The 16,079-nt window shown below is 38.9% G+C and overlaps 1 protein-coding gene across 1 annotated transcript in view; it reads right to left on the bottom strand.

Moving 5' to 3' along the window:
* Nucleotides 1–10,247: 10,247 nt before the first annotated feature.
* LOC109534217 (tiggy-winkle hedgehog protein) overlaps nt 10,248–16,079 on the bottom strand; it is a 36,983-nt gene continuing 31,151 nt past the window's right edge. The window contains exons 3-4 of the mRNA XM_048660467.1: nt 13,694–13,955; nt 10,248–11,601 (exon numbers count right to left, since the gene is read on the bottom strand). Of these exons, the coding sequence (XP_048516424.1) occupies nt 10,925–11,601; nt 13,694–13,955 (939 nt within the window). The 3' untranslated portion in view covers nt 10,248–10,924. The remainder of the gene's footprint in view (nt 11,602–13,693; nt 13,956–16,079) is intronic.

A 16,079-nucleotide genomic window follows, 5' to 3' on the forward strand; every position in this document is an offset into this window, starting at 1 on the left:
TTAGATTTTAAGTTTTTTTTATTATTTTTTAGTGTTTTGCACTCTATTTCACCTTCAGTCGCCATTGCTATTATAGTGAGATGATTGGCTCTTTAAGGTGGAATTATTTATTGATGATCAACTTTAAAATTTGTTTAAACTTGAAACTGAAAGATGATAATTCTGGGCTAGGAAGGGAACGCACTGACCTGATTTGAGTCTCTTTTATGCCTTGCCTGTCTTCACTATCCAGATTCAATAGTTATCTTTGCCGGTTTAAATTACACGGGATTCGCCTTGCGTGTAATTTCTTCTCATATCCGACTTCGAAGGACCATATGTTTTGCACACCTTTGTGCTTTAGTGCGCTGAGGATTACTGCTTGCCTTTTTATTTCGCTTTTTATAGATGATTGATTGGATGATTGCTGATTTATTAATTTCTATTTATTGATTATTATTAGATTGACAACTTCACTTTTTCATTGTTACACACCAAAAAACACCAGCACAAAAATAATGATAGTACGCCGAACTGACACGTTCATAAATGTTCTATCCGCGCCAACACACAAAGCGCATCATAGTGTTTTCTTTTTAACCCCTTTCTAAATGCGCAGGTTATTTCGAGTGTCCGTATGAACTCAGGCTTTTTATCGACTGTTTTAAGGTGAAGTGCCATGCGGCTTTCCGAAACAAAAAATATCAGAAATCCCGTAAAAATCGTATTTTCAATTAAAAACGCATTATTTATCGAAGGCGAAACTCATAATCTCCGTTTTCGCGTGATTTTCATCACCGGGGAAGTTCTGAAAAATGAAAAGTCTCAACCAAAAGTCGGGGGTTTTCCTGACGTTTTCACTTGTGACTGGCCACCACTGGATAATTACGGGTGTAGCGCTAAAAGTGTTAAACATATTAAGTAAATTCGCTTCTCACACGAATTAGCAGCGGATGGGAACCAACTGGTTACGAACCTCAACACGTCTTAGCTTCAAGTGGGTAAGTTTATTACTTATAAACATTGTTATGTCGAACACAATACAGGGTGTCCCAACAAATGGACAAACACTAATGCCTCACAAAAGTCAATTATCTAATTTTAAGGGTTTTCCAACTACATATAGGTACCGAGTGTTCTATGAATACGTGATAATTTAAATAAAAATAAAAAAAGACGCGAAACAAAGGTGTATTTGTCATGTTAGGCAATTTTCAGTACTTTGGAATTATACCTAATGAACTTTTTTAGTACATTTTTTCGAGTTCTAGAGAGTTTGGGTACGATAGTTTTTAGAAGTTTTATAACCGCAGAAGTTGCACGCTGTTTTTTACAATAAAAAATATATATTAACATTATAATGAGCAGCATAAATCACAAAAACGCTTGAACATCGAACGACATGAAATATAGCGTGTGTATATTGAGAACAATAAGTATAATTCAACAAACTGCTTACAGAATAACACTAACTCATTTCCCTGGGAAATATTTAGTGTTTTTAAAGAAAAACGTTTTAGTGTAAAGTCCTGACGAGTTTGTTATGTGGGCCGCTCAGGTAAGCTTTTAAGGCAATCAAACATGATTTTATCAACCGATACGTCTGTAAGACACAGGTTTGAGTCATTTTCTCAGACAGAAATGTTTGTTGTTTTTTATCGTTTTAAAAATATTTAATAAAACGCGGTTGTTTTAATCTCTATTTTACTACTGTTCAAACAAAGAAAACACCTTAATTATTCCTAATAGACCTCCATTTCTTTATTAATTCTAACCACTTTGTCATCTATCTATCTACTCACAGCTTTGTCAGTATCACCATTTACATCTAATGAATCCGCATTTGCCACATCAGCTACTGACAAATTAGCTAACTTAAAATACATCGTCTTGAGATCGCTCTCACTATAGTCATCTTCATCGTCGCTAACCCTAACCACAGCAAAATCATTGTGTTCTATATCTGCATACAATTCACTTATTACGTCTTTGTTGTCTCTAATACAGTCAGAAGCACAGCGTGAATCCACCAAACTGTCTTTAAAATCTGCTTCAATGTCACTAATTCGCCTTTCTATCGATGGTCTGATGCTGATTTTATCCATTGGGTAGTCGCAGTATGGACAAATCGCCATCTGAATGTCTGCTTCGTTGTGCACAAGGGTCTGGCAAATTTGGCATTGGAAGGCTGGAGTGAAAAAAATGGGCATCATGGTGAAGACGCATCGACTGTCGGCATGCGGAGGTAAACATGTTATTCCTAAGATTTTTTCGCCGCAAAACTTGCATTCTTCAGCTTCCGGAAATACCAAATCATTGGCAATGGCCAGTATATGCGAAATTTCCCTGATGAAATTCTTTCCTACTTGAGTCTTGAGTAAAATGCCGTTATTAACCACTTCTTTCAAAAAGAACACTTGCACGTCCATGCTTCTCAGCTGGAAAACTGTGAGGTGTTTCCCATCGGCACAGTCTTTTAGTAACTGCGCCAGCCTTTGCAGCACCAGCTTGGTATCTACTAAGTAATGCAATAGAATAAAGGGCTTTATATCATATGACACCACTCTTTTTATCACTGAAAAAACCGTCTCTGAAATTTTCGCCAACAGTCTAAGAGTCTTCAGCTCAACCAGGCTCTCCTTATCCAAATCTATGTTATAATCCAAGCCCAGCCAAGGAAATCGTTGTTCTTTCACACAGATCAGCCTCAGGGCTTCAAAGCAGTCTCTAAACGTCCGTAGGCTTCCACTTCTGTTCTCTTTGAGGAGCTTCAGGGGATTTAAATTGGTATCGTGGAACAGCAGGAAATTAATAAACTGTTTTCCTTTGATAGAATTCTGTAGGCGACAGGGCCCGAAAACCATGCAATAAAGTACTCGGTTGTGTGAGACGGTAAACCCATGTGTGATGTAGCCGGATATTTCGGATTTCACCGCGATTTCCTGTTCGGTGATTTCAATTTTATTTGCATTCACCGAGAGGATGAGTTGCTTGAAAGGGCCAGTGAAAGTGAGGACTTGAATTACGTTATTATCTTGATTAAGGCCTGTAATGTAGTAGTTGTGCACATTGTGGACTGTGAAGTCGCATAAATGCCCACCTAAGTCTAGGGCGTAGAGTAGGAGATGACTCTGTTTCACTGCTACGAGTATTGAGTGAGTTTCCAGATTCATTACAGTGAGTTTGTCGATTTTCTTATCAGTGTCTGAGTAGAACACGGTTTCGCTGCCTATTGAGCACTCGGTTTTGTCAAGATCGTCTACTCTTAAGACTGCAACTCTGCCCGCAGAGTCCCCAACACATAGAGCGCCTGTGTGAGCAGAAGTTGGGTGCCAGCAGAGCGAAGAGATGTTGCTAAGACTGTCAGAGGCGTATCTATGTAAAAAGTCGCACTTTACGACATTTTCGAATTGATAAATCCTCCACACACTTATATTTCCGTAGTAGTGTCCCAAAAAAATGCAGGCACAGGACCGTCCATTGTGCTTGAAAGTGTGGCTCCATGTGAAGGTTAGTGGAGAAATGTACTCCACTCGTTTTTTCAGCTCTCGCATTTTCTGCGCAGCAGGCAATTTGTTGCTGTAAACAAAGTCCTTTTTTCGCCTGTTTAAAATTTCATCGCTTAGATTCAGAACAAGTTGATACTCCGTTTGGTTGCTCTCACTAACAGTCCTCATATACAACTCCATGCTTCCCAGATTGGTCAGCAGCCCCAACAAACAGCCCACATTGTCGTTTATCAGATTGGCTGCCGACCATTCGGCGGTGAGAACGCTTGGAATAACCGGCGTAGCACAATTTAGGTTCTGCGTAAGCCCCACACATAACGCACTTTCACTTAAGATGTCTTTGGGCAACTGGTGCACAAAACTGTTTAGATCGATATCCACGTTATCACACACGGCATAGTCTGAGGGCTTTAGGAAGTATTTCTGGCAGGAATAGCAAGGCCATACGTCCGATAGGTTCAATGTTTGCTTGATAATGTAGATCCCGATGTCAGATGTGACGAATACGCGTTCGTCCTCAGACAGTGCACACGCGAAATTTGTTTCCAAGTGCCCCGTTAGCTTAAATGAGTCTAAAAGCCTTAAATTCGCCGGCATTTTACCACGGTAATAGGCCTAGACTGATAGTAAACAAACGTTGTTTCAGTGAGGTTAGGCGAAAGTAAAATTTGTAGGTTTTGGGCTCTGCTCCGCTTCTTTTGTCATTGCTCCGTCTGTCAGAAATACGTTGACAAGTAGGTTGACTAGCAGTGACGTCACCTGCAGCTATTCTCGTCCGATCAGAAAAAGATGATGAATGGAAAACTGTATTCGAGACTTTACAATACAGGGAAACTAAGGGGTATTTCCACTTTTGGTAATTGTCCAAAATCGACTATATACATGGACTTATCCTCCAAAAACCACGAAAACTAAATACAGGGTGATTCAAAATTGGTGTCATTCCTCTGGAGCTGTTGTCTGGCGCTGTTATAGGAGTACAGAAAAATTAGTAAAATAAATTAATTGTTATTAAAAACTGAGAAATTTGCAAAAAACTATATCAGAAATACGGCAGCAATGTTTTCCAAGGTAATCTGCCTAATTAACATTGCGCAAATACCTGTTGCTTCGTAATTATTAAAAACTCCGGTAACCATGGAACTATACAGACTGACAATAAGATAGACAAAGATAAACGGTAAATTCAACAAGATTCGTTGACTGCGCAACGTGCTGTACCGTGGATGGCCGAGTATCAAACTCTTTCTTCAACTTCCAACTTTTATTCCAATCGGTATAACTTTAACTACGGAACAGGAACAAACTAACTTCAAAATTACCGTCAACTTCACAAACAATAACAATAACAGGCGGAAAACGCGGTCTTCCGACTCGCGGGGTTTAACCTCTTCTGCACTCGGTCCCTCCTGTCACTTCACTCCCCCGGTCTGGTTCTCGTCGTCGCTTATATAGATTCCGTCAGGTAACCCAGATGGTTCTCAAAATCTCCAGAACAGGTGCGAAACTTCCCGCTTGTCAGTGTCATATTTGACAGTAAATGGGGCGCAAATGGGGCTCCCATTTACTGAAATACCATGAATTTCGTGAGTACCCCAGGCCATTTCCGTTACAGTACTTTCAAAATGGCAACCTGTTCTCATAACCTCGAATTCTACGGGGTTTGGTGTTTACATAAAAGATCCATACGACACCAAACATTTGAATGGTTAACTCCCAACAAGCTAGTGCCTGTGTAATCTCCTTATTATCCACTCTACCAATCAAGCAGCTTCTCGTGTTCAGTTAATTAACTCGTGCTCCATTTGTATCTCCTTGTGCTGTGTGTATCGTACAAACGTAGTAGGAATGTAGCCGGTATTTATTTGGTGCCTGGGAAAGAGTAAGTGGTTGTGCAATGTTCTGAGTGCCCCTGGAAGGCTCTGCTGCAATTATGTCCAATACTTGTCCCTCTGTGTCTGAAACCCGAACATCAACTGTCGTCCATTATCTTCCTGGAACCACTCTCCTCGCCCTTTGTTGGCGTGAGTTCTTTCAGTTTCTGCTATGTTACTGTAGCATTTCCCCTGAACTAATCGCAGATACGCAAATTCGTGAAAGGAAATTCAAAGTAAGTCACAGTTTGACAAATTATTGTTACGATTGACAAGGGCTATCCACCTGTAACTATCTGTTAATGACAAAAAACATCATTGCCGCTGTGCCTTTTCATCAAAAAATTGTAGAAGAGACCTTTTTTTATATATCAAAAATTTTCGTAATTTAAAGCAAAGATCGTAATTTTTCTGTTTGAATGCTTAAGTATTCCAATATGCCATTAATTAAACATGGAACAATTTCAAAATAATGCTTAATAACAAAGTTGAAATTCGATCTTCAACTGTTAATATCTTCTAGAAATTTTCAATATTTTTCTCGTACTCCCCAAGGGAGCCTCTATCATCCCTTAAAAGGAATGACGCCAATTTTGAATCACCCTGTATAGTGAGAAATCAAATTGATTCCATACTACTAAATAAACAATTCTAAAGTTATGTGAAGGCAGTTAAAACATATCCAGAAGCGTACGTGGAATCTGGTCCTAATCCAGTTGCTACGTAAATTGAACTACACCGATTTAAAAAAGCAAAGAGACAAACAAGTTATAGACATCCGAAGACTGGAAGATCCTAATACAAAAGAGCAAGTAAGAAGCTCACTAGAAACAGAAATAAAACACATCAAGATAGAAGATACCGAGGCAACCTGGAGCGTAATAAAGAGAACAATTAACAATATCCAAGAGCAACAGATAGGGTCATAAAAAGCAAGGGTGAATGACGCAGGAAATACTGTCTTTGATGGATGAAAGAAGGAAGCAAAAAGAGCAAAACCAAAACAGATACAGACAACTCAACAAAAGAATTAGAAGAAAGTGCAGAAAAGTCAGACATCCATGGCTGTCAGCAAAATGTCAGGAGAATCACTATAAGCAAAAAAAACGTTAAACTCACAAGAAAGTTAAAGAACTCGTGGGAAGAGGTCGAAAGCAACCAGCAGCAGTTTTGAAAGATGCCAAGGGAGAAATTGTAGCTGGAATAGAAGAAAAACTTAAAAGAAAGAGTATGTTGTTGAAACGCTATTCAAAGACAACAGATCTAGCCATCCACCAAAAAGCGACTATGTTGAAGAAATCGGACCTGAAATGCCAAAAAATGAAGTTACTTATGCTATCAAACTACGTAAACGGAAAAGACACAGGTCCAGATTACATATATGCTGAAACTCTGAAGATTATGGTAGAAATCGACAAATCAGGTCTTGATCTTCTAACATCACTAATCAACAGCATACGTACCAGTTAGGCATGGGTAACTCAGTTAATTTTCAGGAGTTGGCGCAGTGATGTCAAAATGGCTTGGTGTGTCAACCCAAAGCACCGACACAGTCACACAATAAGACAAGTAGCAGAGTGCGCCCAAATGTAAAAATTAATTTCGAATTTCACTTATCGTCAAGAAAATGTTGCTTAGCATTTGAAAAAGCTGTTGTGGGTCAATTTTGCATAGCGTTTTTCGAAAACAAATTTCTCAGAAATCAGAAATACTCTATAAATTCTAGAGTTGTGCGTTCAGTGAAATAGAGTGCGCTCTAAATGTCGTCAACATTTCTTCAACCGTTCACAAATTAAGTCAAATCGCATAAAATCCTGAATTTTGCGCGCTTTGTAAATGTTGATTTGAAAATAAACGCTTTTACGAAACTTCCGAAGTAAAACCAATAGAAACTTGAAAGATTGACATTCTGTAGAACACTTTTTTAAAATTACATTTTGGCCTAATCTTGCACCTAAATGTTTGATATTCAAAGTTCGTGTGACTTTTCGTGAGAAATCCATCAGAATTTACTCACGCACGTTGTTACAACTGAATAGAATTAAAAAAAAAACAGGCAAAAATAAAACTTCGCTCTAACGCTCTAAATATCGTCAAAATTTATTCAACCTTTCAAAAATTTGTTCAAATCACTTGAAATACTGAATTTTACGCGTTTGTTATAATAAGTGAATCAAATTACCAATTCTCCGATCCAATGATATAAAAACCAACTCTGTGGCTGAAATGGTTCTTGAGCAACGTCCAAAAAGGTGGCATCAGGTTTTGGTCAATTTTGAAATAAAAAAAACAAACAAAACTAGAACTCTTGACTTTTTTAACATAAAACTGGGACCCATATTTGCATATCTGAAACGGTTCTTGGGAGACAAGCTTCAGGTGAGCTTGATGTAAAAATAAGCTCCCAAAATATGCCCAAAGTGTAAAAATTAATTACAAAAGAACCAATTGGTACCAAATTCACCCTACAAGTCAGTTGATGAATATGGGACTAAAAGTTATATATGGGACCAAAGTAATGCTAAGCTTACCGAAAACTGCGTACCTGGAAAGAAAGAAGAAAATGTTTTTAGTACAGCAGAGAATCTGTCAAAACCCAAACTTATTTGAAACGAGCAAAGCAAAAGAGAGAAATATAAAGAATCCATAAAACTTCAGTAGCTTGTCGGATAACTAAACTCAGTTTAAACTAAAAGATTTATAGATTACAGATCATCCTTACCAGCTTTCTGCAAGCTGGGGCCCCATCCTCCATTTTCGAGTCTAACTACTCTTTCAGAAACTACGGCACTTGCCATAAGGGCCACAATAATTCTATGTTTCCCATCCAAGAATGCGCTTCACTCGACACTATCGGTTGCAAACTGAAAAATCATACTCACTCAAAATAATACATGATTATATAATCATTTGCTGGTTCACCCTTTCGATGATTTATTGCGCTGCTCTTTCTTGGCAGTTCGATTTCAAATTTAGTTTATCAATCTGTACTAAAAGTCGGGAGGAAATTCTGGTCTTCAGAGCCATTTATATTTGTATGAGTTTCACTCAGTTGCAATTGCACATCGCCAAAACTAAAACTAATAACCTAATTAATTTAGTTTCTCTAAAAATATTGCTGAAACAAAAAAACCCCAAAAAAATCACTTAAAAATGAAACTGTTGCTCAATTTCTGAGTGATGATAGAAATCTACATTTCAACTAATTAATTAAAAATGTCCTATAAAAGTTCTGATTTCAAAAATTATTCCGTCACAAGCGCAATTTGAGGTGCGGTGCAGTGATGCGCGACGAGTTATAACCCACCAACTTACAGAGCGGCATCAACTCAAAAGCGCAACTCAACACAGTGTTACCCAGACCTAATACCAGCGGCAGGATATCACTTAGCTGGCTGAGATCTACATTCATCAGCCTACCCAAAACGGCTGGCTCCTCGAACTGTGCCGACTTCCGCCTGATAAGTCTCATGTTATATGTGCTAATAGCCTTTTTAAGAGTCATCCACGCACAAATATACTGCAAATGCGAGACCCAAGTTAGCGAAACCCAGTTTGGATTCCGGAATGGGTTTGGCACACGGAAAGCCCTCTTCTCTCGGAAAGTCTAAACACAAAGATGTAGAGATGTGAATATTGACTTATACGCATGCTTTATAGACTATCGCAAAGCACTTGACTGCGTTAAACCCGAAAAACTAATACATACCATAACATCTACAGGTATAGATAATAGGGACATTCGTGTGATTGACGACAGAAAACGTCTCGATCATGAGAGGAGTGAGGCAGGGCTACGTCTTGTCGCCGCTCTTTTCAACTTATACTCGGAGGCAATATTCAGAGAAACAGTTGACGAAGCAACAGGAGGAACAGAAGTGTATGGTAAGGTAATAAAGGGCTTAAAATACGCGGATGACACCGTCATCATAGCCAGCAGTCCAAGTGAATTACAGAGAATGATCCATAAAATACTCAAACAAAGCGAACAATATGGTCTTTTAATGAACATATCCAAAACTACGAACATAGTCTTCTCCAAAACATCTAAAAATACAACCTTAACCATAAAGGACAAAGATGTAGAGCAGGTCTCCTCGTTTAAATATTTGATCACCTCGATAGATCAGGATTGTGACCCTTAAAGTGAAATCAGATCCAAAATAGAACAGGCGAGGAAGGTCTTCGCTAGTATGAAGAAGCCATAGATAAAGACGAGAAGAAGCTCTTTACTAGATTGGAATTGAGCTTGGAGCTCAGGACACGCATGCTCCGTTGCTATGTATTCTCTGTCCTACACGGCAGTAAGAGCTGGACTTTTAATCCCATAACTGAGAAGAGAATCGGGGCATTTGAGATGTATCTCTATCGAGGCATGCTCTTCTGAGACGTATGAACAAAGGAAAGGAACTGCTACAAACGATAAAAGAAAGGAAAACTCAGTATCTTGGACATATTAAGAGGGGCAGCCGATACGAAGTTCTGAAACTCATCAGCGAAGAGAAGATTCAGGGAAAAAGATCCATCGGAAGACGCCAGAACTCATGGCTGAAGGACATCCGCAGGTGGTTTGGGCATACATCCACAAGGATTTTCCGATCAGCTGTTTAAAAAACAACGCTGGCCATTTGAATCGCCAACCTTCGCAAAGAGACGGCGAGATAAAAAGAAGAATTGTCTAAAAAATCCGGTGTCTTTTTGGCATTTCGCTGCTCTGACTCCTACGCACTCCAAAATAATAAATACTGTCATCCAATTTTTTTATCTATCAACTATCCAAAAATCGTGTCACCTATATTTCATCTTACGATGTGTAAGCGAATATATCTCCCCTTCAGTCGGCAACGTTCCGCAAAGGTAAAATTATTCTCATTAAAACAACGTATTATCAGACTTACATATATGTATTTCATACTGCATATAAATTTTTTTAGGATAAATAGCTATAACACAATAAGACATAAATTAATACCAATGTACAGTTTTTTGGACAAGTTTACATGTTCTATATACAAAATTATACACTACTTACATGGACAACGGGCTCTGACAAATCAGCTTGTCTGGTATTTTAAAAAGGGGAACTTTATATTAATAACAGAAATAATTAATTCATAAATATATAAATAGTGGGGTGGCACATGGACTAAACGTGCCACCAATTTTACATTCTATTATATACAAACCATCGAATTTAACAAGCAATTTTACAGTCTGGCGTATTTACAATTATTGCTTTATGGAAAAGGCACTGGAACACATACAGAATGAGTTGCGAAAGCTGTCTTGCGCAAATCGCCCTGTTTTTGCTTTGATTAATTTTTAAGTAAGAGTATATACATTAAGTACTCGGGTCTAGAATATTAGAGCATAACAGCAATTGAATGGAATGTTTGATTTTTCGGTACAGTTAACCCGGTCTGGATTGAGTCGAATGTTTGAGGAAGCTGCTTGCCTCTAACAGTCTCTATAAGTAGCTTTCACTGGAACTAAAACCCCCGCCTTTTTAAGCATAAGTGATGCGCGAACATTGGTAACTGTCAAATGGGAAGCTGCGCACATTTAGTATCTGTCCAAATGAGCAGGAATTAAGTAGTTGGCTGTGGCGTAGAGTACTTTGGCATACCAATGTATCCCCACCGCAGGAGATTGTCGGTTTTGTATAGACCCCGTCCATCCCTGGATCGGTTTATTCAGAACCAGCCACACCCTCTGCATTGCCAGTTTAACATTCCAAACTAGCCGCAGAGGAGCGAACGCCCAATGCGCCAATTTTTGATTATCCACCGTGGCGTAGCAAGACACGACCACTTCGTTAACTACCACCGTGCCGGCTTTGGTTAAAGGGGCGTATACGCCGATTCGAAAAACCGCCGTCACACTTTCGATGAGGTCCTCACTCAAATTGTTCTGACTATCACTCACTAACAAATGGTCACCTGCTTTGAGGGTACCGGCGTACACCGTCCGCCCATCTTTCAAGATCACCAAGTGGTTAGGCGTCACTGTTAAGGTTCTGCCCGATTTTAGGTTTACACTTAGGAAATCCCGCTTTTCAGTCGGGTTGTAGTCTAGGAACAGGATCACTTCACTAAACACTAATTTTTTGGTTGAGGGATCGTGCGCAAGGATTCGTTCGCCTACTTGAAGCTCAGAGAGGCGCCTCCTCACACCGCCTGATGTTAACACGGTGCTGTCGCCTGTAAAGCATCCTCCGTATCTCACGGAGTGGGCGGATTCTGAAACAAATTAACACCAATGACGTTTGTGGTTTAGTGGAAAGTGGAAAGTATCGCGACTTAAGACTAGGTTTTCATAATTTGCCAACATATGACGCTTAAATAGTTTCACGCTTCCAACCATTTTTGGCGTTCGGTGCTGAAGGCATGCACGCATGAAACTTTTGCACTGATAGTACTGAATCTCATGGGGAATTTTCAAGTAGCTTGATTGGGCGTATCAAAAATGAATACTAGAAAAGTTGAACATTCTTTTGGATCATGATGCCATTGAAGGTTTTTCAATCCCATGCCAAACTTCATAAGAGTGCAAATATGTAATTCGATGCCATCGAACAAACCTTCTTCTTCTGATTCTTCAGATGTCCGGGGCTCTTTGACAAGCTGAGAAGGTTCAGCACCGTGATTATAAATATGGTCTATTATGACAGGTATCGGTGTAAAAATTTGCAAACACACTTGACCGGAACCCGGCCTTCGCAAAGGTGCCCACAAAGGAGGTTTATCGCTAGCGGAGATATTTAATTTTGAAACGGCACCCAGGCTGGCGGCATTATCATCGTCAAATACCAACGAGCCGGTCATTTGTTATTTTGGACGCCCAGAACGATCCGCAGCCGCTGGACCAACTGCACGAAGGCAAATCGTTCTTCTGAATGATGATAGAAAATGAAGTAAAGTAACAAAAATGTGAGGACAAAAAACATAATTTTGGATGGGGTTTTGGAGATAATTTCGAGTTTAAAAGTAGAATATATGATATAAATCGGCTGGTTAAAATGTCTATTTAAGCGACATTTTCACAAAAATTACTGAGCTTAATTTAACCATTCAGGACAAACATACAAAAGTATTTTTTGACCACGAAAAGATTTTCACTTTTAAGAAAAAGATATAATTTTGGACAAATTGGGTGAGCTGCGACCACTTTGGTAGCTTCCCACCAATGAACAAATTTTTAGAAGAAGGAAGCGTCGAAAAAGAGGGACACATATTGAAGAATAGGAAACTTTTATTCAAATTACGTCATATAATATTTGTCACTTCACCCCAAGCGCCCCACCTAATTAGGAGGCTTGAAGAAACATTTGGAACTTAAAATTCCAGTAGCTTGAATACACTTGAATACTGTTAACACCCGATTACAACAATTAGTTGGGAAGCGAGCAATTAAGGGTTGCACCTCGAGTTGAGATAAAACGGAGAATCAGGTGCAGTTGGTTCGATCCCAACTGTTTCGTGTGGTGACGGTCACTTGTAAAGCGATACATTCAGAGATGGTATCTGTTGTGACATTTGTGCTAGTTTAATAGCCCCAAATTAACTTTACTAGTTCACTTTATCTCCTTTTTCATGTCGAGGCGAAGCCACAGAATGAATTTACGCACGGTGACGTTGTTTTATGGGCCTTTCCAACGTTTCCTGACTGCTTTGAATGGCTTTGGAAAGGCAATTTTCTCGGTAAATGCCGCTTAAAATTCAATTGAACAAATCCCAACTTGCAAAACCTCAAAGCGAAAAGTCAATTATCGAATCCCATTAGCTGCATTGTAATCCGTTGCCAAACAGAAAGGGACTCGATAAACATTGGTACAAAGTCGTTTCGGAAAACGTCAGGATTAGTGCGATTCTGGCGGTAATCTCACAAGTAAAACCCACAACAAATAAATCCTCTACGGCTCAACATTCCGATGTTCATGTTGTTAACCGGGATTAAGACTATTGACTTTGGGGTCTTTTGGGGGTTTTCAGTTCCATGAACATCTTGTTGGTTTAGCACTTGATTTCGTTTCCTCAAAGGAACTCATTCAATTGTGGAAAAAGGGCAGATTAACTAACAGGCTTGATATGGGTGAAAATAAGCCTGTTAGGTATCTATTGACGCGTTTACACACTCGATTTGTAATCTGTTGAGTTAATTGAAAAATGTCTTCGCTGTGGTTGAATGTTTTTGATGAGAATTATGGGATTGAATCTAGAGGAAGTCGACTCACTTCTTCAGTGTTTCCTACAGTTTTTAACATTAGTTGGCAAGAAAATATTTTGAAGCTCTTTGCTTCATTGTGCATAAAATTGAGTGTCCAATACGTACCAGACTTAACCGAGCAGTGAATGTGGCTCTTGCTCTCATAAAACACCCAATCGAATCCGGCTTCGACGGCCAATCTGGCTAACATTCCCAGCTTTGATCTCTCCCGGTCCGATGTGACGATGTCGACCGCTCTCCCTTCATAGTGGAGAGAATCGGGCGCGTGTTCTCCTTCCTCATCCCAGCCTTCAGTGACCACCAGCCTGGTGCCCGGCCATTGATTCATAACGGAGATGGCCAGCGTGTTCAGTCTCTCCTTGCAGCGCTGAAATTGAAAACAAAATCAGTTGAAAATCAAAGAAAACAACCAATAATATTCATGGGTTGTTTCCCCTAATAAAACGCCCGGAAAATCATACTTCACACTATTTTGACAACAAACGCGGCCGCCCGGTTTTATGTAACCTTCTTCCATGGGGTGGGCCTGTTAGAGCCACAATAGCATCTAAGCAACATCGAAACGAACAAACATCGTTGTGTACATATTTTTAAATAAATCGCTTCAAAGTGAATGGGCAAAAGGTGCCGACCCGGCCTAGCCGGCTTTCTGAAGAATGTCGAACACACATTAAATGGGCATTCTGGTTCGGACAAAGGATGGCCAAATGGAATTTTTTGGTTCCGAAATTTCTGGCCAATTGGATAATTTCAAAAGTTAATAAATTACTAGCGGAGATTAGTAGAGGCTTCTTCCTGCCGACAATGGCTTCGTTACAGCCTGGTTTCATTGTAACGGGTCTTTGAAAGGTCTGACCCCGGGAAAGAGCCGCGTTGATTCGTAATTTGGCGCCATTAATAAAGAACCTCCTGAATAACAAGATGGCTCCTCTATTTACGAGGAAGAATGTTTAACACCCTGTAATGTTTTGACCCTTACCAGACAGCTGCCTTCCATCATGAGCATTGAACATTTTTCAAAAATTATCTTTCTTGTCCTGCTAGTGCAAACTGAGTGCCCCTGCATTATCATAATGTAAAAAACCCTAAAGTCAAAATGTTCTTCTTATATATTCTTCCAATGGGTTTCCACTCAATTGCTTTTTCTGATACATTTTTCATTTTCGCAAGTTAAATCAGGAGCGTCCTGTACACTAGATCTTTACCATTTTTCTCTTATTACTGTAACGCCGTCGTTCGAAAAACGGTACTTTTCGCCCTTTCATGGAACCCTATGATTTTATGTCAGTTAAACAGTGTGTCTGGAGAATTTCTGTGCAAAATGCTACCACAGATTCGTGGAGTGAAAACAATCCTCCAAGATAAGAGTGGAAAATAAAAAAAAAATGTTAGTAATGCTACTTTGTACATACTTTCCTGACTGTGTTTCAATTCCAAATCAAAATCAATTCCTGGGCTTCAGTCATTTATTGTCTCTATTTATCAATTAAAATACGTTTCGGTGTTTTCCACCATCATCAGTTTGTCTAAAATAACAGATAGTTAAAAAAAAATTCATTAATTTAGAAAACAATCACAGTTCGTCAACAGCTTCATCATATCACACACTAAAATACATCACAATTGCAACACTTTAAAACATTCCAAGATTAATTAGGCCTAACAGGTGATTAGTCAGGACAATCAATTATGGGAAGAGACTAGAATTCTTTGTTCAGATACTCAAATATTTTTACTTACATGTGTAGCGTTGTTGCTACTTTAAGCCTTGGCATATATTTGGAGTATTAATTTTGCCCATTTTGCACACAAAACGAAATACTGTTTATATTGATTTCTTTTACTTAAATTAATGAAAATTTTTTTTAACTATCTGTTATTTTAGAAAAACTGATGATGGTGGAAAACACCGAAACGTATTTTAATTGATAAATAGAGACAATAAATGACTGAAGCCCAGGAATTGATTTTGATTAGTAATGCTACTATCTGAACGAAATCTCGTATCGGAGGGTTTTACGGGGCGATAAATTATAATCCGGTAACATTTTCTATACGGATTGAAGGGAGATATACGAATCATATTTATTTATTTATTTATTTAACCAGAAAAGATTTACAGCAAATTATACTTAAAACTGTAAAACCCTGCAGAGATAAACACAGTTATTTATACGCAGGTCCAGTTGAAACAATAAAAAAACCTACACACTAACTATTTTTTAAAAGTTTTATTTAAGTTTACTGCCAACATTTCCTTATCGATCGTTCACTTTCTAAAAAGGGCATTTAGTTCTCCCTGGAATGAGGTTCTTGCTCATTTTGTCTCTGAGAAATGGAAAGAGGAAGAAAAACATGAAATTTTGGCATAATCTTGCACCAAGTGTCTGATAATCAAATTTCTCTTTCTGGGTCAAAACTACTCGAAGTTCCTCACTTGTGTTGTTATGACTGAATCGAATTTTTGATTCTCTATCCAACGATACCAAAA

The sequence above is a fragment of the Dendroctonus ponderosae genome, unplaced genomic scaffold (genome assembly GCF_020466585.1).
Source record: "Dendroctonus ponderosae isolate FM_Combo_2020 unplaced genomic scaffold, Dpon_F_20191213v2 Dpon_F_20191213_1, whole genome shotgun sequence".
Taxonomy (NCBI): Eukaryota; Metazoa; Arthropoda; class Insecta; order Coleoptera; family Curculionidae; genus Dendroctonus; species Dendroctonus ponderosae.